Source organism: Sarcophilus harrisii, chromosome 2 (assembly GCF_902635505.1).
Source record: "Sarcophilus harrisii chromosome 2, mSarHar1.11, whole genome shotgun sequence".
Taxonomy (NCBI): domain Eukaryota; kingdom Metazoa; phylum Chordata; class Mammalia; order Dasyuromorphia; family Dasyuridae; genus Sarcophilus; species Sarcophilus harrisii.
In genome coordinates, this window is record NC_045427.1 from 624,725,648 (window position 1) to 624,751,918 (window position 26,271).

General features: G+C 37.6%; 1 protein-coding gene across 8 annotated transcripts in view; it reads right to left on the reverse strand.

The window, feature by feature from the left end:
- Positions 1 to 2,242: 2,242 nt before the first annotated feature.
- Positions 2,243 to 26,271, reverse strand: part of WASHC2C (WASH complex subunit 2C) — a 49,833-nt gene continuing 25,804 nt past the window's right edge. For 3 of the 8 annotated variants that reach the window (XM_031956720.1, XM_031956721.1, XM_031956717.1), the window contains 13 exons: positions 21,868 to 21,984; positions 20,708 to 20,839; positions 18,562 to 18,728; positions 15,814 to 15,916; positions 13,809 to 13,955; positions 10,245 to 10,361; positions 10,049 to 10,144; positions 9,345 to 9,464; positions 8,169 to 8,246; positions 7,615 to 7,815; positions 5,500 to 6,120; positions 3,591 to 3,771; positions 2,243 to 2,745 (listed from right to left, as the gene is read on the reverse strand). In XM_031956720.1, the coding sequence (XP_031812580.1) occupies positions 2,606 to 2,745; positions 3,591 to 3,771; positions 5,500 to 6,120; positions 7,615 to 7,815; positions 8,169 to 8,246; positions 9,345 to 9,464; positions 10,049 to 10,144; positions 10,245 to 10,361; positions 13,809 to 13,955; positions 15,814 to 15,916; positions 18,562 to 18,728; positions 20,708 to 20,839; positions 21,868 to 21,984 (2,220 nt within the window). In that variant the 3' untranslated portion in view covers positions 2,243 to 2,605. The remainder of the gene's footprint in view (positions 2,746 to 3,590; positions 3,772 to 5,499; positions 6,121 to 7,614; positions 7,816 to 8,168; positions 8,247 to 9,344; positions 9,465 to 10,048; positions 10,145 to 10,244; positions 10,362 to 13,808; positions 13,956 to 15,813; positions 15,917 to 18,561; positions 18,729 to 20,707; positions 20,840 to 21,867; positions 21,985 to 26,271) is intronic. The other 5 variants (XM_031956719.1, XM_031956718.1, XM_012542189.3 and 2 more) reach the window with 5 other exon arrangements.

Here is a 26,271-nt window from a genome sequence, read left to right on the forward strand (position 1 = left end):
GGGATATTTATTTTTGAGAAGAACAGACTAAGCAGAATTATGATCTGAAGATCTGGTATGTAGACTTGCTCTGTTTTGCCCAAGAGGGCAGAACTAGGAACTAATGGCAGATTTTAGAGCAACATAAAGAAGATTCTAGCTGAATCTGTCTAGTAATGAAATAGTCTTTAGGTTGTGATCTCATGGCCAAGGGAATTGTTTAAGTTGAGGCCGACTGAGCATGTGTTATAAAGCTAAGAAGGGATTTTCATTTTATACCAGAAATTACCCTTCCCTCAAAACAGAGAAGCAGCTTGCTATCAGAAAAGCCTGCAGCATCTGCAGTGACAAAACAGTAGCATAATCAACAATAAGATGGGTGGCTACGTGGAGCTGCAGTGGAGAGAGCTCCAGCCATGGAGTCAGGAAGACTTACCTTCCCAAGTTCAAATATGGCTTCAGATACTTCCTAGCTGTATGACTCTGGGCAAGTCACTTCACTCTGTTTTGCCTGAGTTTCCTCATCTGTAAAATGAACCGGAGAAGGAAATGGCAAACCCCTCCAGTATTTCTGCCAAGAAAACCCCCAAAATAGGATCCCAAAGGACATGACTGAACAACAAAAAGGTGGAATTAGAGAACATCCTAAAGAGAGAAAAAAATACCCAGAAATTAGATTTCTTTAGAACAGTGGTGTCAAATTCAAATAAAAACAGGTGTTTTTGGGGGAGGGAGGGCTACTAATCTGTATATGAGAATCCTTGCAGGCTGCATGTTGATTGTTTGTAAAAATGTAATATCATTTATGTTTATCATATCATTTATTTTATTGAATACTTCCCAATTACATTTTAATCTGGTTTGGCCTGCCCTCAGGAGTTTTGTGGCTGGCACATATGGCTGGCAACACATGCCTCTGCTTTAGAAGATGTGAAATTATGTTAGTGTGAGAGTAACTGGTAGGAAACTGCCCAGTGAAGGTCAAATTTGGGGAAGCAGCACCCACCAGTGAACACCAACAGGTTACATATTCAATCTATTAGATGATCCTGGAGAGAAAACAGGTCATCAGGAAGCTTTTCTGTTGGTTTTATGTAGAGGGCAGCAGACAGTGGGGGAACTCTGGGTAAGGTATAAGACCCTTCAACCCAGAGAGAACTTGCTGACAATGTCTGGTTTGGCTCCCCACCTCCCTGTAGTACTCTCATCCTTCCTGAGAAGTTAGTGTTGTACTTGAGGGAAGGGATACTTACAGTAAAGAGAGACATTTACATATCAATAGCAGGGTGCTTATAGTTAGCACTTGTACAGTGTGCTATGTTGATATAATGGTTCAACAGTTGGCACATGCTCAGTGTGCTGTAGTGATATAATTGTACTAAGGTATTTAGGGGCTGAGAGGACTTGAAATAAACAGACTCCATTTTTGACCAGCCACATGGCCCCTGCCACCTTCATTCCTCCCTTAAGACCAAGGACTCAAGCTGGTCCTGAGATCCTCCAGAGAGCTAGTCCGGACAGTATATATTTTGGCACCCCAGCTAGAAAGCACACTACAGTTTTATGCATTAGAAAAAAGAACAATTATGCACAAGGTAAACATTGTGTTTAAGAGCAAGTGTGTGCTTCTTCATTTAGAATCCGAGGTGGTTTGTGCTGCCTTTGATCAGGAATGAAAATTAGCTACGTGTAGAGAGCATTTTAAGGTTCCTCATACAACCTTGGAGGTAGGTGCTGTTATCATTTCCATTTTACAGATGAAGAAACTGAGGTTGAGAAAGGGTGAGTACAGGTTGGATTCAGCTTAGGCTCCCCCTTCCTTCAAGTCAAGCACTCCATCCATTGCCTCGAGTGCTATTCAAAAGCACTTAACTGCAAAATATCACTATAAATTAATACTGAGAACAATAATGCACTAATTCTTAGTGCTACACCAAGAAAAATTAATTGGTCAAGAGTCTGGATTTATTAAGAATGATCCTGGTCTGCATCAAAGACCTCAAGCAGTCAGTGATTCATGTGGGATGTTGGATTAATGTCAACATGCCCAGAGATAGGATCAGCGTGATGGTCTAATGAACAGGTTTAATGCTGTTCCAAAACAGAACTGAAAAAAAAACAGACTTTCTTCTAAACCCAATGACCCCTTATCACAGTGTACATGAAGGTGGGAGGCAACATGGCAGTCTCCTAATTTTCAGCCTCTATTCCTCAGAATAGCTCCTGATAAATTCTGAAATAGACATAATAATCATGCAAAAAATAGTATTTAACAATTTATATTTCATCATTTTAACTCTATCAGTAATTTTTGTCTCTGTTCAGTAAAAGAAACAATGTTCCATATAATAGAGTACATCATTGCATGTATTGTACAGCCTAATTAAAGTTGAACTGCACATAAACAAAGTATTTTAGAATATCTATTTTTTTCCTTAATATTAATTAAGCATGATTAAAACCAGTGCAAAAATAATACTGTTTACATTGAACAAGAGAACAACCTTTTCCAGGATCTGCTTTTCTTGATACAGCTGTTAGAATATAAAGGTATGATAAAGCAAGAAGAAATCCAACAACGATGAAATCCCCCCTCCTGCCATGGTCTTAGGCATGTATATGTCCTCTACTGGCCTCCCAGAGCATTCAGAGGGTCATCAAATGTACTGGACACCTTGTTTTCTAATCTTGTTTCAGGTGTTGACTGAGTGGACTGGCTTTTTGGCTTGGGCATCTTGGTCAAGCCACTAGATGAGAAAATATCATCTTAAATAAAAGAAAAAGAAGAGAAGTTAAGTAAAACATATACCCCACAAACTGCCATCATCTTCAGGGCCAAATTCCTGAAAGCAACCTGAAACAAGAGGACAGAGTCCCACACTGTCATGACACTCAGATTCTCGTACTGCTTCTAGTCCTAAATATAGACATCAATTTTGGTTTTATGAGAATATAACAACTGTTGAAAGCTCAGCTTAAAAACTCAACAGCCAAAATGCCTCATATTGTGAAGAAGTAAAGGTAGGAAGACAACACTTGCATCACCGCTGGCCCAAAATCAACTTGTGTCTCTAGTCAGAAAATTCTTTTAAGACTTAATGGATTGGGGCAATTAGGTGGTGAGTGGATAGAGCACCAGCTTTGAAGTCAGGAGGACCTGAGTTCAAATCTGGCCTCAGACACTTAACACGTCCTAGCTGTGTGACCCTGGGCAAGTCACCTAACCCCAACTACCTCAGCAAAATAAATAAATAAATAAATAAATTTCTTTCTCTTGGTACCTTCTCTGGGTTGATTCTATCCTACTTCCTATAGCATCAAATATTGTCAAACTACAAAAAAATTCTTCACTGATCTGGTCGCTATATGTAATCCTTAACACAGACTTTTCTTTCCCAGGTCAGTTCTTTCAATAGTCTTTGATATTCAGACTTAAGAGAATGTTATAAAAGTAAAAGTGTAATTACAAAATGCCCAGAGACAAATGCACTCACAAAACACAAAAAGTTCAGCTAAAAAGAGGAACAGCAGAACTGAGAGCATGGCAAAGATTTCCCATATGTTGACAAACGTTCAATAACATTTCTTTACCTGCAGAAACCTACACTCACCCATCTCATCATCGAATATTGACTTCGGCTCCACTTTCTTTTTTGATTTCTTCTCTTTGGGCTTTACAGTTAGGTCAGCAAAGATGTCAATGTTATCGTCAAAAAGGTTGGATTCCAAAGCCTTTTCCTTCTCTTTTGTTTTAAGTCTTGGCTTAATTGCTTCTGTAGCAAATATGTCATCCTTGTGCCCCACCACAAAAAGAAAGAAAAATACAATTTTAAATTAAGATGATGTTCTATGTTTAGATAAATGCAACAAAAATCTAGACTGCACAGCTACTCAAATTGATTGATAATGGTCATTAGACTTGTCATATGCATGTTATTTAATATCTGAAATTCCATAGTATTTGGAAATACTTTCTATGACAACTTTAGAACTTAGTTGGTTTTTTCTCCTTTTCTTTCCTGCCAACTTCCTGGGACTCTTAACATTTGTGTTAGAGACAGAGAGACAAGTTCATTCCTTAAGACTCAGCAGCTCACAAAATCATGCCGTTTCCAAAATTCTAATCTTCAGAACTCCTTCTTCCTAAACATCTAATTTTCTCTTGCACATTAAATCTGTTCTTCATTTGCATTATGACGTATGGCCCTTGGTGGGTTATGGGAAGCAGTGCAAAGAGCAAGACATCCCCAGTTCAAATCCTCAGACACTTACTAGTTTTATAATCATGGGCAAGTAACATAACCTTTCAGCCTTAGTTTCCCCAGATTTAGAGAGCAACTGGTAGTCCAGCTGGGTAGGAAAGTAGAGGAAAATAACAGGATGAAGACTAACTCCATTATGAAGGATCTTTAAATGACAGGTTAAGGCATTTGTACTTTATCCTACAGAAAACACGGAGTTGCACATTTTTGAATAGGGAACAAAATGGTCAGAAATTCGCATCTTTGGAAAATTACTTTGGCAGTTGGGTAGATTGGTCAGAAAATGAGGGGGGTATGGAGCTCAATTAAGAGGTTATTACAATAGTGTAGACTGAACATTTTAAGGACTTTAATGATGGTAGAAGGGAAGGGAAAGAAGTAGAAAGTGCCATGGAGATAAAATTGACAGGATATCACAAATGATTAGGTATGGAAGGTGAGAAAACAGAAATAGTTTAGTATGACTACAAGATTATAAATACGGGTCAGATGAGAGAACATTTCATGTTTGCTAAAGAATCTAAGTTGCCTATTGGACATTCAGGTTCTTATCCTTTAAATTCTAATATCACCGTCACCATGTAAAGTGCTACTTGGGCTTTTAGTTGGTAAGGATCCTTTTCCTCTTCAGTTGGCACTTATACGTAAATATTTTAGTTTGTGAGAAAATCATATCTTCCTATTTTGCTTTTGCCCCATGGAAAAAATGACACCATCTTTGCCTTCAAATCTGAAATTCCAGTGAATTATATGTACACTGCCTTCTCTAAATTTTTTATTTTCCCTGCATCTAGTGCAGTAATTTGTATAGTAGATGCTTAAAAAGTTTTACCTTGCTAAGATAGGGTCTTGACTTTGTTAAAACTGATAAAGTAAATAATTGGATTTTCCATTTAAATTGGATATGCTTTGGAAAATTTTAAGCTTTTCTAGGATCCATGGATTAAAATCTGAGTAGCAACTCTGCACCTAAGGTGAAAACCCTCCAGGGAGCTAGCACAATACTGTTTCAAGGTTAATCTAAAAATTAAGATCTATTTTATTTTTGTGTGTGACCAAATATAAGCTGTGACAAAAGAACAGAAATTGACTCTGGTTTTCTGAGTAAATTTTATGGGCTAGCAATAATCTAATTTATGCAAACAGATGTCAGCTACCCATAAAAATTTTTTAAATAAGATCCAAACAAATGAATGGCTTATTTCTCTATCAAGACTCTTAAAAGAACAAAGCACCAACTTAAACACCATCTAATTACCTCAAAAATGTCTTGTTTTTTTGAGACAACATCTTGCTGCCAGAGAGGTTCTGAAGTTTTGTTCTTGGCTTTCTGGTTTGTGAAGAGATCATCTTCTTCTTCTAGGAGAGGAACAGTATTTTTTTTCTTCAATGGTTTCTGCTTCACAGACTGAAAAAGATCCTCCTCAATCTCTGGGTCATCCAGGACAGGAAACAAAGATTGCTTTTCTTCTCTGATTATGGGCTGGTTGGCCAGGTCCTCAGAAGCCTTCTCCTTATCTTTTGCTTTCTTTGTTATTGACTTTGACCCAGAAACCTTTGCAAAGATGTCACCAGAATCAAAAAGGCTATCCTCAGTAGTCAGGTTCACAGATTTAGCTATAGGACTTCTCTCTCCTCCAGGTACTAGGGTAACTTCCAAAAAGGGGGAAGGAGCTGCTGCAAAAGCTTGTTCCAAGTTCTTGTTCTTGTCTACTTCTCTGGATGGCTGCTCTTGGATGGGTGGGGAGATAACATGCTCTCTACCCAACTGAGACCCTTCAGCATCACTTCTATCCTCAGCCTCACTGGATTCTTGGGCAGCCAGCCTCCGGGCAGCCCGAGTTTGGGGCCTTCGTTTTCCTTTCATTGTGATTCGGCTCTGTAGTGATAAAGGAATGTTCTCAGATCACACCCTGAAATTTTCTCCATGCAACCCTCCTTTGGTGATCTGGGGAACTCTACAGACCTCTTCACAGTAGTATGTGTAAATACATAAAATAAAACAGATAGGATCACAAAGAAAGCCCATTATATTGAAATACAGTTGATAAATTAAAAAAATAAGTCCATGAGCCACAGGTTAAGAACGTCTACTCTATACAAATGTTCTTAAAGAATTAATAAGCTTTAAGAAGTTATTCTAATCCCTCTCTCTCATCTCCAAGCAAGAGAGTATTAAGGACATCTAGATGGGCCAGCAAATAGAACTCCAGGCCTGGAGTCAGGAAGACTCACTCACACACTTCCTAGCTGTGTGACCCTGGCCAAGTCACTGAACTCTGTTTTCTTCAGTTCCTCATCTATAAAGTGAAATGAAAAAAGAAAAGGCAAATCACGGCACTATCCCTGCCAAGAAAACCCGAAATGGGGTCATGGAGAGTCAGACACAACTGGGAAAAAAAGTACTGAACAAAGAGAGTATTATCTTGTAAGTCAATTGATTCTTCTCCTAATTTAAATGTGGCCAAGGAAAGAGAGGGCTAGTATTTTCACACCAAGTAAGTCTAAATCTTTTATTTCTCTTTTACATTTTCTAACTTTTAAAAATTCTGACTTAATTTAATTTAAAAATTCTCACAACTTAAATATAGCTCTATATAGTGTCCCTTTTACTTCATTTATTATACAAAAAATTACTTGATCTGATAACTTGTGAAACTGTAGATGACAATAACTATGTGTTCTGTTTCAAATGCTGACATTAGCCAAATAAAATTCAAATACAGAATTTGTTTTCTTACCAAGAACTCACATTATCTGTCTATCACTTAAAGGGGAAAGTGCCACTATGTGTCTGTCCAGAGAAATTAAGTGGTATGGGGCAATGGAAAAGGGCCCCAAGTCTTCATCTAGGTTCTCACATAAGGAGACATTAAGAGGGTTGGAGGAGATGTAGTCCCAGGAGCTATGCAAGGTGACTGCAAGAAACTTAAATGATTCATTCTGATAAATAACAACATAATTTCTGGGGACTGAAAAATATCTCATACATTTCATGAGGTGATTGATAAAACACATTTTTAATATTTGTGAGTCATAGGTTTTTGTCTTCATGCATTTTCTGAACCACTGGATTGGATGGCTACTTCTGAGATCCCTTGCAGGTCTCTGATGATTCTTTGATGACACTTTTATGATTCTATGGAGTGACAAACAAAAGAATGGATCCCATGTTTTGGCTTGCTCAAGAATGGATAGGCAGGTGTGCCTGTAAGGAGCAGGGCTGGATTTGACCATCAATAAATTCAGGTAAATTTGTATTTGTAAGGCAAGGCTGACAATCCCCTGTGTAGCTGAATGTGGCTAAGAAGGAACGTAGATGTACTAAAGATGTGCCAGAAATACTTTTAAAAAGAATCAAGTGATTCATCACCTTGTTTACACTGTATAAGGTATCTGCTTGGGCTGGGTCCTCAAAACTCACACCTGTCTCACCAGCAGAAGCCGACTCCATGCCCTTGACTCCATCAGGCTCAGACGCAGTAAAGGCAAACCCTGGCACAGCAGCCTTCACCCCAGAGATTTTGGGAGCTGCCCCGGGCAGCAAGGCTGCTGGATTAATAGCTAAATCTGCCTGGGAAAATAAAAAGAAAATTTGCTGCTTTTTCTTACCTGTGTCTGAATCACGACAGTGCTAGGGGAGATGACAAGTGACTGAACATACTTAACAAGAGCAGTGCACTAGACGGGCAAGGAAAAACAGATGCAAGGGAAGGTTCCACAGAGCCCCCAGCTTCAGACAGAGGATACCCAGCTGTGCCCACAATCATTGCCACAGGAAAAAGAGGAAAGGTGAGAGGCCTAGCATCATGTGGGAAGCAACAATGGGAGAAATGCCAGGAGAGTAGCTGAAGGAGACAAGAGATCCAGAGGTTAGGGAGGCCCCCAGGCTGGCGGGGAAGGCTCCCAAAATGTGCCAAGAATTACTTGTAGTTTCCCGATCCGAGAGGAAGGCTCTTTGGTTTTACATGGAGGGAGGCCTGCAGAGTCCTGTATGAAATGACACTGCATTAAAAACCAGGAGTCAACGGGACAACGGAATAGGAAAGGTCCCCACATAGCAACGCTACCAAACATACATCATTTCTCTTTCCTTTGCCCTGCTTCCGAGGCTATCTCAGGGTGTTTCAGAGATGCCCTCCAGGGGCTCATCAGCCCTCTTGGCTGGGGGACCCATCCTCCTCCACCTCAGAAAGGAAATGGTCGACAGCCTGACACGAGGCCATGAAAAGTCATGGAGGGCTGGCCTGGACAAGCATCTTGCTGGTCTTCCCCCAGTATGTGTCTAGGCACAGGGGAAAGCCAGGGGCTTCTCCAGAAAATGGCTCCGTTCTGGGCTTGGGTCCAGATGATTAAGACAAGGGATCACTCCTTGTCTGGACCACGGCACGACTCCAAGTCGTTGCTGGCACCAAAAGGGCCTGGGAATGCTACTCTTTACCTCCCCTCTGAACAAGACCTAATCCTAAACAAAATTTGAGAAGCCTCTGGAATGGATTTTCATTGGAATGCCAGCCCAGGTGTAATGCACACTGGAGATCATGGCATTCATAGTCAAGGGAGAAAGGCAGAAAGTGAAGAACACACCATGTATTCTTCCTCAAGCTAGTTCCTCCCTTATTGAAGGATTCTCTTTGGGGAATTGCTAAGGATTGGTCTACACCAGGCTCTTAAAACTACCCCCAAAGGTCTTTTATCCAAAGGCAATCAGCAGGGCAGCTAGATAGCGCCAGCTCTGAAAACAAGAACAACTGGATTCAAATTTGGCCTCTGACACTTCCTAGCCATGTGACCTGGGGCAAGACTCTTAACCCAACAGCTTCCTCAGAATCATAAATAAAGGCAACCATCAATATTTGTGAAAACACTCAAGAGATCTACGAAGTATATTAAGCTATTCAGCATGCTATAGGAAAGAGATAAATGCCAAACAGGCAAAACTAACATTTTCCCTTCTAAACCAACTACAGCTTCATCAACAAAAATGTGAAAAAGAAAAACAATTATTATTGTGGCTTAATATTCAATTCCTTCCTTCCTTCCATAATTTGTGTATCTACACATAGAAATTTTAAGCTATGCCAATAATAAATTTGCACTAACCTGGGTTGTTTCCAATTTTGGCACATCTGTTTCCTGTTTGATAGTTGGAGACGATTCAGGGAATTTATGGCTTTCAAGAGAATTATCTTTTTTCACTATTGTTTTCTTTGGGGCTACCTTCTAAGAGAAAAGTAGGATCAAAATTCATAATTAGACATACAAATTAGCCATCCTAAGGAATCAAAATGTAGCACAGGGATCGAGTTTTCAATGTTTTTTCTTTTTTCCTTCTTACGTGAAATAATATCCTGACTTCAAAGGATTAATGAATTAAAGATAAACATCCTCAAATTATTCCAAATCTAATATTTTTTTACTTTCTGCTAAACATCCCAGGCTTACAATCGAGATGTCAAACCTTTTTATACTATCTATTTTTATTACTGCATTGAATTGATTCAATGTTTAATAAACTAATTAAAGAGTCAAACAATAATATACTAAAAGTGATACAGTAACTTGAGACAAATTTTTAAAAATTAAGCACTATTTGGCTAGGGAAAAATAAGGGACCTTAGAGACAAATTTTTAAAAATTAAGCACTATTTGGCTAGGGAAAAATAAGGGACCTTAGTGTTCTTTTCTAATAGGCAAGTATTATTTTATCTTCTGGAGCCTATTCCCTAAACATATTGAAAATTGAAGTTTCCCCTCTAAGAAGCTTTTCTGTAATCCTCAATCTTTACAATAAAAAAGGCTAGTACCGGGAGTTGTGGCTGAGCAGAAGTGAAGAAATCATCATCTTCATCATCCCCAAAAAGGGCCTCTTTGGGTGGGGGACCAGCCCGCTTTTCTGATGACTAAAAGAAAAAGACAAATCCCCTCTGTGAGAAAGCAAAGGCAAAAGGCTCAAATTATGAGGCAAAGATCTCCTCCTACCCAGATATATAGAAAACTGACCCTGGTAAAGAGGTCAACATCAGGATCATTGTCCTGTTGGAGCTTATGGTTGAAGAGGAGTTCTTCATCCTGAAAAACACCAGTGGTAGTCTTGAAATGGGTACTAGGACTGGAAGGCTAGGAATAAAGGAGAAGATATGTTAATTAATGACCATAAGAGCCATTTGCTTTAAGCAGCCCAGGAAGTTTGGGATGAGAAAATCAAACATTTTAAGAGGAAGAGCAGATGCAGACATTAAAATTAAATATCATGCTATCTAAATTAATATACCCAGAGGGAATTAAACTTCTTCATTAAAAAGATCAATCATGAATCACTCAAGAAAGTAAATGTTCCACCTCAAGTCAATGTTTGTACATAGTCATTCCATGTGGTTTCCCAACAAAAATCCCTGCAGTTTCTCCTGTTAATGTGACATAAAGATGAAACAAAGACTGCACTATGTAAAATGGCATTCTCCTATTTTCCAACTCTCTTTTATTAATAAAGGGAAGGATCTGGTGATAGTTACAAGTGAAGGCTGACTCAATTGCATTTATGAATGAATGATTTTTAGTTTATGTTACCATAAAGGATGAATTTACATCTTAGGTCTTTATTTTTAATGACAGTATGAAAAACTTCTTCTATTCAAATTTCAGGTATGGATCAAACAGGTAGTAAGTTAATTATTGGTTTATTTATGTTTTGTTTCATGGGTTGCCATGCTCATAGATTAGTCACCAAGTGTGGTTCCTAAGGGAGATGAATCCCTGGCTGTACTTCAGAAGGCTGGTTCTTGGAAAGCAGCACAGTTTGGTGCAAGAACTGTTCTCCAAACTTTTTCTGTATTGTAGAATCTATGATGACATATATTCCTCTGACAAAAGCTCCATGAACTTTGGGATTCAATGTGTTCAGTGACTTCTTTCTTTAGTATAGATAAGCAAAAACTCACTATGATGCTAGAACACATTGAATGAGGCATCAGAATAGTATTTTGTGAAAGTGATACTGTATGAGTACAAGTCACCAAAGACCACAGCATCTGAAGAATTAAAGCTGAATGTTAATCCATGTGGAGAGCTATGTAGTGGACATGAATAGTCTAGTCAATAGACATGTACTAAGCGGTCTACTCTGTGCTAGGGATAGTGCTAACCACTGGAACAGGCCATAACCCATTAGCAGTCTAAGAACGAAAAAGAAGAAATGTTATAATGGAAATTATCAAGGAGATGTATCACTGGAAAAAGAGGGGACAGCCATAAAGCAGGAACCAAGGGTGATGGAGTGATGGAGAAAATCAGTATTTCAGTGGCATCTGCATAATACCAAGAATGCCATAGAAGGGCCTCTTGAACGTTGGGTGGCCTGGGGTAAAGGGCCCCTAGAACATACAGATAAGAGCTGTGCAGTATGGAGAGGAGGGGACAGAGGGTAATCTGAATGGTTAGAACACCTGCATCAATAAAATAGGGCAGATCATATATAATTTACAAACAAAACTTCAAATGTTTGTTCTGCCCTTTGTTTCTCTCTCCAATGGAGAAAATAAATTTGAGTTCTTGAACATCCCTAAGGAGATATAGCCAAAGGACAACTCCAGAGAATGGCCTGGTTCTGATTCACTTTTCAGGGCATGGGCTCAGACTATTATGACAAGGAATTGCACATTATCTGGACTATGGTGAGTGAGTGTTATGTCCCCACTGTGGAAAATGACTACAGGTCTGAAGTAACATGGAAAAGATCTGGGAATGCTGAACCACAGACTCTTTGCCTCCATCCTGAAAAAGATGTAATCCCTCCAAAGGAGGGATTACATATATTATATGATATTATTGTATAATAGGTATCCATCTGAATATCCTGGCACAGCTACTCTGGTCCAAAGGTACATCAGAGATCAAGGCCTCCAAAAAGTCACGGAGGAAAAGTCAAAAGTGAAGTTAAGAAAGGCAGAAGTACAAATAGCCCATGTATTCTTCTTAATACCAGCCTAAGTAGGCTTAGTTTTTGGGGAAATCCTTTAAATTGGGGAAGGAAGAAGAGATAGCAGTCAGGGCAAATTTGCAGATGTGGCAGCTAGGAATCAAGCATCACATCTATGGCATCACGTGGTTTTGCTGGTAACAGAATTTGCAAGCATTATTATAGTCAAATTTCTGCAAAGCACCACAGGGAGCCTTTACTTATTTATACTAAAGAAAGAAATCACTGAAATCTAAAATCTAAAACCACACAAGGGCCCAGTTCACTGAGTTCTTCTACTCAGAGAACAATTTTTAATAGGCAGAGACAAGACAGATGTGATTAACTGGGAATTGAATTTTTAGACAGTTAACATGGCTAGAAGAGAGAACAGAGGTCTCTTGTGTTACCTTTGTTCTCAATCCCTCTTTTTGCATAGTTCGTTTCCTCTCCTTCCCTGCCCTCCTCCCCATCTCTCTCTTTATATTCTTATAGCTTAGAAGAATACAAAACATATAGTAAACATTTGATAAAAACTAGTTGTTGACTGATCCTTCCCTCCCTTTCTCCCTCTTTTTCACTCTCCTCTCTCTCCCTATCCCTCCTTCTTCCCCCTCCCCCCGGCCCATCTCTGTCTCTTTGTCACATGAAAAAGGAGATTAATTCACTTTCCAGAAGTTATGCAGAAAATTAGGGGCACATCTGGGACCTAATTGCAATCTATTTGCTTTTATACTTTTGCCATTGTCTGCTGAAAAGACAACCTATGTTTTTTATACTCTAAAGCTTATAATACAAAACCCTCACAGAAGCAGACTCATTTATAAAGTTCTATTATTCTCAAACTTTCCTAAAAAGTCACAGACATTCTAAGGGTTTAATATATGCTTGCTGAATGAGTGCCTACAAGTGGCACCATAGTATACCACCCACTGGAGTGACAAGATTCTCTATTAAGATTCTGGGACATGGATTCCCACTGAAGACTGAGCCAGTCCCTCATTTGAGCACAAATACAAGGTGAAGGCAACAGAACCTGGAATTCTTTTATACACCGCAACAACAATCTATATTCTTTAGTTCTAATGAAGTTCCAGAAGGAGGCATATAGATAGATGCCCTGAGGAACTTGCGTACTTCTCTCTGATGGCTGACAACAATGCCAAGGTCGTGCACATTGGTACACAGGTGATTTACAAGAAAAAAAGCTAAATTAAAAAAAAAATGACCAACCCACTTATTCCTTTTGTTCTCCAGATACATTCTTTTCTGTGATATGGTCTCTCTGGTCTCAGAGAGACTGCTGAAGCCCATGGAGCCTTTCCCTCCTCCCCCCCAATAATGCTTATAAATGCCTAAGAGAAAATACTTAGGATTGCAAAAGAAGGTCCTAGATTTCAGATTAAGAGACAAGACTGGAGGGCAGCTAGATGGTGTAGTGCTCTATCCACTGATTCCAGCCTCAGACATTTCACACTTCCTAGTTGTGCAACCCTTAAGACCAACTGCCTCATCAATATAAAAATTTTTTTTCTTTTTTTTAAAGAGACAAGACCAGGATTAAATACAGGAAACATTGTAATTGTAAACTGAAGAAAATACTATCTTACTTTTTCTTCCTGCTTGGGTACAACGGTACTCTTAGACAGAAAAGACTCAGTCTGATTGTCTGTTGGTTTCTCAGTTCCAAAAGGAGCTTCTTCTTCTTCTTCATCACTAAATAATGAGGGCACTGCCTGAGGGATTTTCTCTTTTTCCTACCAAAAGGGGAAAAAAAACACCCATGAAATTCCCATAAAAGGTATGGATGGTATCTAAGTAACTGGCACATTCAATTCATTCATGCAACCAATCTTAAGTGTTCAGTAATGTGTTATACTTTTTGTAAGAGGGAAGAACATAGAAATCACAACAGAAATACAAATCATCTAGTTCTTTAGGATATATATTCTATTAAGCCATGGCTGAGGAACATAACTTTCCTTTAGTATAGTATTTTTTATGGATTTGACTTCAGTTTTGTTGGGAGTAAGAATGACAGAAAGTAGCAGGGTGAGGCAATCCCATTGGGCCAGGATAGCTGGAGGGAGTACTTGGGTTTATCAATGACCCACTGGATAGGCAAGTAGACTTCATGTTGGAAATACAATAGATTCTATGCAGGACATGGACTTTGGGAAATATTCTGGAATGAGATTAGTGATGGACTTGGTCAGCTAACCTGGGAAAGCTCTTTCAAACATGATGGTCAAATAAAACAAATAAAAACACAATTTCACTTTAATGAAGCAAAAGGAATAGAGATAAGGGAATAAAGAAAAGAAATGAGTGATAAAAGGAAATTATGATTACGAGGACACCAAAACTCAGTATAATTTGAACTTGAGACAGAAGGAAATGACATCATAAAAGAGCCTAAGGAAGGATATATAAATGATAATATAATTAGGCTTTATTATATAACCCAGTTGTGAACTTAAGCAAAGAAATTGTGTTCAGGCAAACTTATTTATATTCATAATTCCAATGATTAAAATATTTAAATTATCAACTAATTATATGAAAGTCTTAAAAACAATGTTTCTTTTTTTGAAAGCTTTACATGTATGAGCCAAACTTTGACCTCTCCACAGTCTAAAATAGTAAAGGATCTTTTGGTCCAGAAGTGCCGTTTTCCACATGGAAAAAGTTACACATATAGAGACTGTTCAGTTAATTTTATCTCTTATTTAACATTTACAAGCTTCCAAAAACAAACAAACAAAAAAAAAACCCAAACATGATATTTAAAGACATGCAATTGTTCAGCTACCTCTCACAACTTTTCAATTCTAAAGAATTTCAAAAGCTCATTAAATCAACAAAGCTTGATACGTATTTGTCATTTACAAATGGGAGAGATTTAAAGTCCATAGGCTTTGGTGAAAATGTTAATACACTCACCATAAAACCTTTTAAAGCATCGCCATAGTTTTATTGTAAACTCTTGTCATTTTCATAAACTAAAATTTCTCCCCAAGCTTTAAAGTATAATAATCTTGCACCAAATAAGAAAACAATTTCACTTGTAAAAATACAGTGACCAAACATTGGGGCATGGTGTCTTTGGAAAAAACATTTTGAGAAATAAGATTATACTTATTTTCCCAAAGATGAATCTGATCTTTATATAATAATCTAATTAATAATAAAATTCGAGATCTGAATTTTATCTTTTAGAATATGATCCTAAAAAAAGTACATACTGTATATATCTTTGCCTAATGAATATAAGCAGGTGACAATGGTGAGGTTCTAAACCGCCTAAATTAGAAGGGTGGCAATGAAGTCCAATGAAGAGAATCACCACATACAAGTCCAGAGATTTGGCATCTACTATTCAAATTTGCTATCCTAATACTACGTAAAAATGAGTCATTTTAATTGATCTGTAAGCCTGTTTCACTAACCGTAAGGTGACATTATGGGCTTGGAAATATAGTAGCTCCCAAAGGGTATGACAATACCCATTTGACGTTCTGTGCACAAAGCCTGATCTTGAGTGCTACTCATAATACAAAAGCCTAACTCATTTAGTATGGAAACAAAGTCTTTATCTAAGCTGTTTAAAGTTACCATTTTTGCAGGAGGAGCAGATGGAGGAGGAGACCCAAATAGAGACCCGCCACTATCAGCATCTTCTTCAAAAAGGAGTGAAGCTTTAGGAGCCTTTTTCTGACTGTAAAATAAATAACAAAACCTCAAGTATTAAAATCTAATTATAATAAATCAGAATAAATAGGCATAATTTTCTGGAAAGATTAAAAAAATCCACTTGTTATCTTCTTGAGAAACAAAACCTCAATAAGAAAAATTAAGAAATCAGATTTTATATGAAAGAGGAAAGGGAAACCAATCAAAGTGTTTCAGAAAAGTGAGATAAAGCAATAAAGATAGATCAGGAAGGTGTCAAAGTTATCAAGACTCCAGAGAGGGTTCCCCAATTGATAAATATTCAAAGGATATGTTTAGATGATGAAATTAAAGCCATTTAGAGTCATATGAAAAAATGTGGGAAACCTGGAATACTAATGCATTGTTGGTGGAGATATGAAATGATCTATCCATTCTGGAGAGCAATCTGGAGCTATGCCCAAAGGACTATCAAACTGTGTATATCCTTTGATCCAGCAGTGGCATTACTGGGTTTGTATTGCAAGGAAATCATAAAAGAGGAAAAAAAGACCCTCATGTACAAAAATGTTTCTAGCAGCTCTTTTTGTGGTGGCAAAGAATTGCAAAATGAGTAGATGCCCATCAATTGGGGAATGGATAAGTTATGCTATATCAAAATAATGGAATATTATTGTTCTATAAGAAATTATGAACAAGCTGATTTTATAAAGGCTTGGAAAAATATACATGAACTGATGTTGAGCACAACAAGCAGAACCACAATAACAGCAAGATTATGCGATGATCAACTATGAAAGACTCAGTTCTTATTAGTGGTTCAGTGATTTAAGACCATCCCAATAAATTCTGGATAGAAAATGACAGCTTCATTCAAGAATAGAACTATGGAGACTCAATGTAAAGCAACACATGCTATGTTAACTTTTTTTCTTTTTCTTCATTTTTTTTTTCCTCTTGAGATTTTTTCCCTTTTGTTCTGATTTTTCTCTTCTACCATGATTCATAAAAAAATGTATATTAAAAAAATAATGTACACACATAACCAGAAAAACAAAAAAGAATCCAGTGAAGTGGAAAGACAAGACAGATATTTCTATGTTAAATCTGTATTATCCAAGGCAAATCAAGCTGTGCAGAGTAGAAAAAATAAAATTGAACAAGAGTTTGTTGTTTCATATATAATCCAATTTTTTGTTATTTGTATGTTGAAATGTACGTGTTTATTTATGTTTATTAAATTCATAAGAAAATTTAAAAATACACTGAAGGAATACTTTGGCTTAGGTACATGAGGATAAATGTGAGTTAAATCCCCTCTTCACTTACAATGTTACTTCACCTCTACATCATTTCCTGTTCTCTCCTCTTCTGTTTTGCCACTTCTTATCCTATTTTCTTAATCAACTCCTCCAATCTTCAGATTCTCCCCATCAATTATCTCCTTCTTCTTGCCCCAATATATTGTTAGTCTTCACTTGTCCCCACCATTTCCTCAAATTCTTGTCTTCTATCTTGCCTTCTTTCAATAGGCTAAGTCTCAAAGTTATCTTCCACTTCCTCTGGCTACCAACTGGTATGGTCTCTGTAGTCTCCTCCAGATGCTGAATCCTCTTTCTCTTCCCCTTCTCTCCAGTATCTGACATTGCTAGCCCCTCTCCACATCACAGGTCCTTCCTCTCCTGGTTATTTCAGCTATCTTGGAATCCACTTATCTTGATACAACTGTAATTTCACCTGGGCTTCCAGACTGTATCACTAACAATTCACTGGACATTTAGATCTGGATGTCCTCTACACATCTCGACCTCAGCAGGTCACACTCATTTTCTTTCCCTCTCAAACTGACCTGTTCCATTCTGTTCAGTTAACTATCACTCTTCTATGCATCCAGCCAGAATCCCAAACCGAGTACCGCCTGTGATTCCTCCCTTTCACCTTACACCATCCACTGGCTGCCTACATCTATGTCATGTCCTGCATTTGATACCCACTTTGTTCACCTGCTACCACTCTACTTCTATATCTACACACTGAGATTGCAACATCTCTGACAAAGGTCACACAAATACATCTCTATGGCCATAGCTGCTCCCAATCCCCATCAGCAGTCAAGGCAATTTCTCTAAAGGGTAGGGCTGACCAGCATACCCCTTGCTCAGTGAGCTCTAATGGCTGCTTATTACCACTAGGACCAAAATTAAAAAGCTGCATTTGGCATTTAAAGCTTTTCACAGCATCTTGGTTAATGTAACAAAGGCAATCAAAGTTCACATACTCGAAAATATAGACCTTGGTCAAATTCATTGTTTTTAATAAGAGTTTGTTTACTGCAAAAGTCTATTTGTATTGTGAAGATAATGCACTGGAAAAATGCTCCCAACACTTAGCACAATGTCTAGCATACAGTAGGTACTTAACAAATTCTTGCTGACTTGACTTTGAACATCCACAAATATATTTTCCCTATAACTGTGGTGTTCATCTGTAATAAGGTGAACTAGTTTGGGGGTTTAGAGGGGTGGGATAGCAAAAGAGTTGCTTCTTTGGATACGGAAAAGTAAAAAAAACCTCAGTGACCTTCCCAATTTTGAGAGATGCTCTTAACTTGATCCCTGAGGTTCATTACTATCCACAGTCTCTGTGCTATTCTCTACACAGCTGTCCATTCTGCTGTAGCAATGTCATTACCTGTCTTTAGCAATAGCAAATAAATCCTCTTCATCATCTTCCTCAAATAGACTTATCTTTTTCACACCCTTCTCTATGTGATCCTGCTTTATTCCAGGCTTCTTAAGTTCCTTTATATTATTATCAGGTATCCTACTGGTCTGTGAATCACCCATGCTCCACTGGTCCTAAAAAAATTAAAACAGTATTTTATCAATCAAAGGAACTTTAGAAAGAGACTTTTTGTCTACTTCTCCCCAACAATGTTAATTCAATGAAGTTACATGGGGAACAAAATAAAACTAATTACAAATTTCACTTTCACAAAGATCTTTTTCCTTCATGTCTCTTGGAGATAACCTGGCATTCTCAAATATGAGGCCAGTGGAAACCAAGCTTTAGTCAGTTCCACTACGCTGGAAAAGTTTTGAGTATGAGCCCAGCAGTGGGCAGTATGTCTGCTATCCAAGCTTAACCAACCTAAATTCAAAGAAGTTCATCAACAGAAAGCTGATCACCAGATGGGGAATATTTATGGTCACAGTAATTCATTAAAATCACGCAGGGGAATGGTGTCAAATTAAAATAGAAATAGGAGCCAATAATTTGTTCATAAAGAGCCCTGTGGACTGCATACTTGGTTTTGAAATGTAATATAATCTATATTTTACTGTATTTTAATTTGTTTTTGTTCAATATTTCCCAATGACATACATTTTTATCTAACTTGGGTTGCACTTGGGAGTTCTGGAGGCCATTTGTACCTGCAAGCAGCAAATTTTGACATTACTTGTCCAGGGCATAGAGAAACCAATGGAAGGAATTTTTACTGTTATAAAACAAAATCCTTAAAGTGTTGAAGTAAACTGATTTGCACAAATTGGTTATTTTTGCAGGAAGTTTTAGTGCCTAAATTTACAAAGTGTGCTCTCAGAACTAACAGAGATTTCTGGTAGCCCTTGTCAGCCTATTGTCTTCACTTGAAGGTTCTCACTCTATTGTTCATGAAAGAGAAAAAGAAAGAGAAAAGAGAAAGGTTTTCCTAGTTCAGAGTTGTGGGTCAATAGAAAATGGAAATTTTTTTTTAATTCAAGAGTTGTCAATCTTCAGTATTAGAATGATAATGTGATTTAGAAATTAAAGTCAATTAATTGTACAGTTGTACAATCTATGAACATGTGCGATTCTTAAGCAAATTCAGAAAAATCTTAAGAAAGCCTTTTGACTTATCGCATTTGACTCTTGAAAAAACCCTTTAGCATTACATAATTATTTCTTCATGTGTGTAATGTAGTCTTTGTTCTCAAGAACCTTATATTCTCCTCGGGCAGAAAAAATGCAAACAGAAGATGTCCACACTGATTTTGGAGTTCATAAGGAAGCCCCTGGGTTTAATGAATTACAGTGGGGGAGGAAGGAGACATGGTCAGAGCTGCATTTTAGGAAGATCATCCGGCATTTGAATGGAGAATGGACTAGTATGGGAGAGACCTTTTTCTCTATTCCTAGAGCCCACAACTCTATATCAGACCCTCATCCCTCGCCTGTAGCAATAAGTTTAGAGCTTGTCTTCCTGCCTCGGGTCTCTCCCACACTAATCCACTCCTTCCTCCCTCAGTGTAATTCTTCTGCCACATCTGGTTATATCTAGGTTAAGAGAAAAGTTCTCTTACTGAATAATGCTTAGAAGCTACTTATTCAGTGAGATAAAAAATAAGGTCAAAAAATACGATAGAAATCATGCTGTTATTCTACTTGATACATGTTTATTAGCTTTGAAAATATTGGGGTAAGAATATGAAAGTAGTATTGAGGTCGAAGATCCTTAAAATCTTCAAACAATGCATTTTGCTTGTATCAAGTAGCTTTCAAAAGTATTTTGAACATTCTTACTTGACAAATAAACTTCAACAGCATTAAGAATTGAAAAACATGTTTGAACTAGGAAAAAACTATTTAGGACACTGTGACAATCTAACATTAATTTTGTCCAACTAATCTCTTCTTTTAAGAAAAATTAAGTTGTCCTCCTGCTTAAAATGTGAGCTCTCCTGACAAGAGGGACTATATTCCTTCTCTATTTATATGCTCAGGATTTAACATAGTCCATTGCAGGTCATAAGCTTTTAAGAAGTGTTTCATTCATTCAAGATGGTGGTAACTGTACCTCCTCATCACTGCTAAACAGTAAGGTAGATGGTTTTTTGTGTGCTTCAGAAGATTTAGGCTTCTCTTGAGTTTGCTTAGGCAGAGATGATGAAGATTGTTTCTTAGCAGGTGTTTCCCCAAAAAGATTTTCCTAAAAAAAAAAAAAAAAGTTCCCTGAAATGCTGAGTAAAATCAAACCACAATAGCTAGAAATCAAGACAATGTTCTTTTGCCAAAATGTTAGAAAATAAGTTAGATTTAAATCGACCTAGTGACAATCACAATGATTTCAAAAATCATTAAATACCAAAACAATAATTCTATTTCCTTATCATATTTCTGCCACAATATACTCTGAGTTCAATTTTACCACTACAGTAAGGGATAGATAATACAGGATGAGCAATTAGAAAGAAAGATGAACTCCTCAATGAATGTAGCAGTAGAGAGAACATGATTTTGTTGTTCTTTGGAGTTTTTATTGTACATAGCCCCAAACTTTATACTATGAAGGTTTTCCAGGAGGAACCACTCAAAGTTGAAAATGTAGCTTTCAGGGACAGACAGCCCCTTTCCCACTCTCTTAAGTTTAAATCTGAGCAAGAGAAAAAATAGAACAAGGCCAAAGTAGAGATGGTTCTCTTTCTCTATATGGAACATATCCATCCTTTCTATGGAGAGAAGCCATGAGAAGGAAAAAATAAATGATCTTTAAATTTCTCTATTACCAAAAAAGATTTAATAAACATAAGAAAGTTTGTTGAAACATTCTATAAATCATCCAGTATAAATAAAATGACATCCTTTGAATAGAGATGTATTTTCTTACATGTGAATTTTTAGCGCAAAATTTCTGAGGCAAAAACAAGCAATCCAAACATTTGTATAAGAATATCTGATGATGAGGCAGTGCATTCACAGATCCAACTGAGGATTCTAATTCTTATACTGGACCAAGAATTTCGCAGTACTTCCTTCTTTAAAGCTAGGGAAAGTAAAACTGACATAGAAATGTCCATGCTGGGTGAATCTCAAACACCACTCTTACCCTATTTCCCTAAAAACAGCTGTCAGACTTGCTCTGTTGCACTCACCTCATGAGGTTGTTGATTCCCAATCATTTATTGTAAAAAAAAAAATCAATATTCAATATTTCTAAAATTGAAACCTAATTTTTACCTCTTCATCATCATCATCATCATCGAAAAGAGAAAGTGATTTCTTTGTAGTGAGCTTGCTGGAATGGGAGGTTACAGCTTTTGTCTTATTCACATTCGAAGCAGAAGAAAACAAGTCCTGTTGAATTAAAAAATATAAAGTTACAAAGACCAGCACAAATAGGGCAAACAAATAAAAAAATGATTTTATCTTGTTATAAATAGCTACCTCTACAAAGTCTACTTTGATGCCTCCTTATAGTTCTTTAGGTCCCAAAAGGTAGCCAGAAGTTTGCAAAGTGTGGGCCTATTCTACTATTCTGGAAAGGTTTTGGAGACAATACTGGTACAAACTCTATTTGTTTTCTAAAAGCCTGTTTAGTTAAACTACTGATAGTGAAAAATGGAAAATGGTAATTTATATATAATAATTTCCTAAATGATTTAACTAATACAAACCAGTTACCATAAAAAGGAGACCAAAAAACCTTCAGAGAAATCGTGCCCAGGAAATATCTGACCTCTCTGTCTCACGAAGAGATATGGCAGCGCCATTTAAAAATATAAAATCAATAACAAAATCTTATGATAAAACATGCTAAGTAAGTATTGTTTCTTAGCTCATTGAGAAACAGCAGAAGGAAAACAAGTTTAAAGAAAGCTGAGTAGAAGCCGAGGTAAGCAAAGTCATCCTTGAATCTATTTAAAAATGAAATCTAACATGTTTAACATATACTGAATTGCTTGTTGTCTAGAAGAGGAGGTGGGGGGAAGAAAGAGAAAAAAATCTGGAACACAAGGTTTTGCAAAGGTGAATGTTGAAAACTACCTTTGCATGTATTTTAATAAAAAACTATTATTTATATATTTTTTAAAAAATTAAACCTAAAGGATAACTAATAGATGATCATGGAAAAGATCTCCAAAGATTTTTACATCAAGCTTTCTTCATAATGAGAAGAAAAGTGGTCCCCTTAACTTCCTAGTGTTGCATGTGGAAGCTTTGGGCTAAGCTGGAATGAGCATAGATTCTAAAGGAGTCAGAAAACCCAGTTCAAATCCTACTTCTGACGATTTCTCTTGTGGGATTTTGGCCAATCATTCAATCTGGCTGGGCCTCCATTTATTCTTCTGAAAAATAGGAGAGGAGATTGGAAAGCTCCAGAGGGACTTTGTGTGCTGAATGAGGAAACAGAAATAACACAGACCAAAACAGGAAAGTCCACTGGTCTAGACCCAAGTACACAAAGAAAAGGTCTGGGCTAGAGGTGATAACCATGTTGAAGTGCTAAGGAATTAATGTAACAGAAAAAGAGGAAGAAATCAAAGGAGTGGGAAAGACTCACACCATTTTTTAACTGTCCTCTCCATCCCTCTCTGCTCACCCCAAAGATGGATTATCAACCCTATTGTCTCTAGAAAAAAATACAAACTCCTGTTGGCCATCAAAACATCTTCCTAATATGGCTCCCACCTATCTTTCCATACTTAATTCATATGAGCCTTACTTGTCCCTTCCACAGCTCAGCTCCTATCTGCTGGAGAGAAGGTCCATGTTTCTCCACTAGAAGCTCAATTTATACAGGTGATTTCTACTGCACAACTGGCCAGAGTCTGGCGACTGAATTAAACTCCTGGGTGTGAGGTGCGAAGGGTATCTTATGACTAGTTCCTCAACAGGTGTTGCTCAGAAAGGAAGTGGCCCTCGGTGGTTCCAGGTATAGCCTGTCCTTGTAAAGTTAGGATGACTCACTAGGTGTCTCCACATTCTACAATCCATACAGGATGCTCTTGGTTAAGACTGGGAGGGAATGAAATAAATATCCTCCAGAGATCCCTTCTTATCATTCTAAAACATGGGATCACAGGATTGAAAGCTGAATGAGACTTTAAGAGATCACTTACTACAAATACTTCATATTGCACATTTAGAAACTGAGGTCCAGAGATGAAGTTACAAAATGTAGCTGCAAAAAGTGAATGATTAAATAATAGATTAAAAGGGAAGATGAAAGATATGAACAAGATTAACTACAGAAAATTAAAGAGATAAAAGTAATGATTATCAAACTCAATGAGTTATATTATTTCATACTCAGTAAACAACTCAGGTCCTCCTTAAAGTGTTAAGCTGGCTTATATTTTTAAAAAGTTAAATTAGAACTGTTTGAAATTTGGAGACATCACTTGAGATAAATGTAGATCCTCTGGAGGGTTAATCATTCTTTTAGAAAGATGTTAAACAATTTCTGAATAGCTATAAAAAACCAGGCTAGAGCACTGAAACAGCCACTATGCTTCATTAAAGGCATGTACTAGAAATATAACTAGGACAATTGTGCCTTGGAGAGAGAAACCTAAATGAACATGGCACATTTATTCAGTAAAGGGAAATATTTCACAAGACCTCCTTGGATTGTTTCTTTATTTTGGACCTATCCTCGCCAAATATAAGACCTGTCATCAATGTATTTTTTATGTTAAAAAATACCCAACTCCAAATCTTATTTTAGATTCTCTAGTATTAGTCTTTCTTCGTGCCCTTTGTGTCATGCTCCAGAATCAACTTCCAGTTGCCTATTGAATGGACATCATTTAATTATCTCAACCATATCAGATATATCTGAATATATCCCGAAATGAAGTTACTGTCTCTCCCCCAAAACCTGCCGTCACTTCCCTGTTTTTGTTCATGGACCACCCATCATTCTTCCAGTCATGCTGGTTTGAAATCATCTTTGATTCTTCCCTCCTGCATTTAAATTAGTTCCTACAATAGAGATATTTCCCACATTTACTTCCTCCTTTCCACTCTACCTTAGCCCAGGTATCCATTAATTCTTACAACCCATAACTTAAGATTTGGAAAAGGAATGTTCTCTCTAACAAAGTTCTTGCCCACCATTAAATAGTTCAGGAAAAGAAGGCTTGGTACCACTTGTACAAATATTAGAATCCACCTCATGTTACAGAAGAGGAAACTGAGACAGAGGGTAAAAGTGACTTGCCCAGGATCACACAGCCAGTATGGGTCTGAGGACAGAGTGGAACTCTGTAAAGGGCTGAAACTCTGAGTTGATGTACTGAGGATGGACAACCGAGCACTTAAGGCTAACTACCGACTGGATAATACTGTATTAGCATTGGACTTGGAAAATGGCCCGCCCCACTATTCTGTGCTGGTTCAATCTTTTGGTGTATACAGAGAATTGTGGGAAGGATTAGGGGGTGGAGTAAGACAAGCCAGAGTCACTTTGGCGGTAGAGGAAGAGAAGGAAGGTCTTGCATCCATCCTGTTCACTTCTACCCCTAAAGACCAAGAATAAAGATCAAGGACTTTTGCTTATCCTGACTCTGGCTGATTCTAAGGTATCCAATGTGCTAACTCAGTCTTCACAGAAATCGATCTTCATTTTGCAGAGGAGGAAACTGAGGCTGAATGTGACTTGCCCAAGACCACAGGCTGGGGCTTTTTCATTTGGCTCAAGGCTGAGGATGCCTCTAGGTAATGTCTGCCCTTTCATCAGATTTCTAGGCCCAGGCACTTTAAGTGCTTAAATGCTTTTTTCATTCTTTTGCTAATTCATTGCTTGGATGATAGTAACAGCTTCCAGATTAATTTCCCTACCTCTAGTCCTGTTTTGATTCATCCTTCATGTTTCCCTAAGCCCAGAACTGAAAAGATGATTCCTCTGCTAAAGAAACCCCAAACTCTTAACCACCTACTGAGCAAGGTTTTCACTTGAAATCCTTGCCTTTAAGGTCTGGTGCCATACTATTTCCCCAACCTCACCTAGCATTATTCTTGTTTCATGTACTCTTATTTTCAGGCAAAGATTACTCACCTAATCCAAAACATGTGACTTTTGTTTTCTTCTCTGAATTACTCTAAATGCTTGGAACCTCATCTTCTCCTGATAAAATTCTACCCTTCTTTCAACACTCAGGCCAAATAATAGCTGTTCACCAAAGCCTCCTTCAATTCCCATTCCTGATGTTAGAAATGACTTTTTTTCATTTGAAGTTCACATAACTCTGCACCTTTTGCATACACTTAAGAATCTATTTTGTGTCTCATTTACTTGTGTACGTATACCTTAATTCCTACGCTAAACCTATACTCCTTCAGGGAAGGGATGTCTTATCTGTTTGTGTGTAGTGCCCAGCCCAGCAGTCTGTACTGTGGTACCCAGTAATATCTGTATCATTTAGATTTAAAGCCCATGACAGTAATGACAGCCCATGACAGATGATGGCACAAGAAGAAAAATACAAGTACTCAGATTTGGTTGGCAGGCCAGGAAATAAGACAGAATTCATGGAAGACTGTCCTGTGCAGGAATCTCCTGAAAGTCACCTAAAATCATCAAACAAAAGGGTTTTTGCTCTCTCCCACAGCCTGCTCAGAGAGAGGGTCCCAATGTAC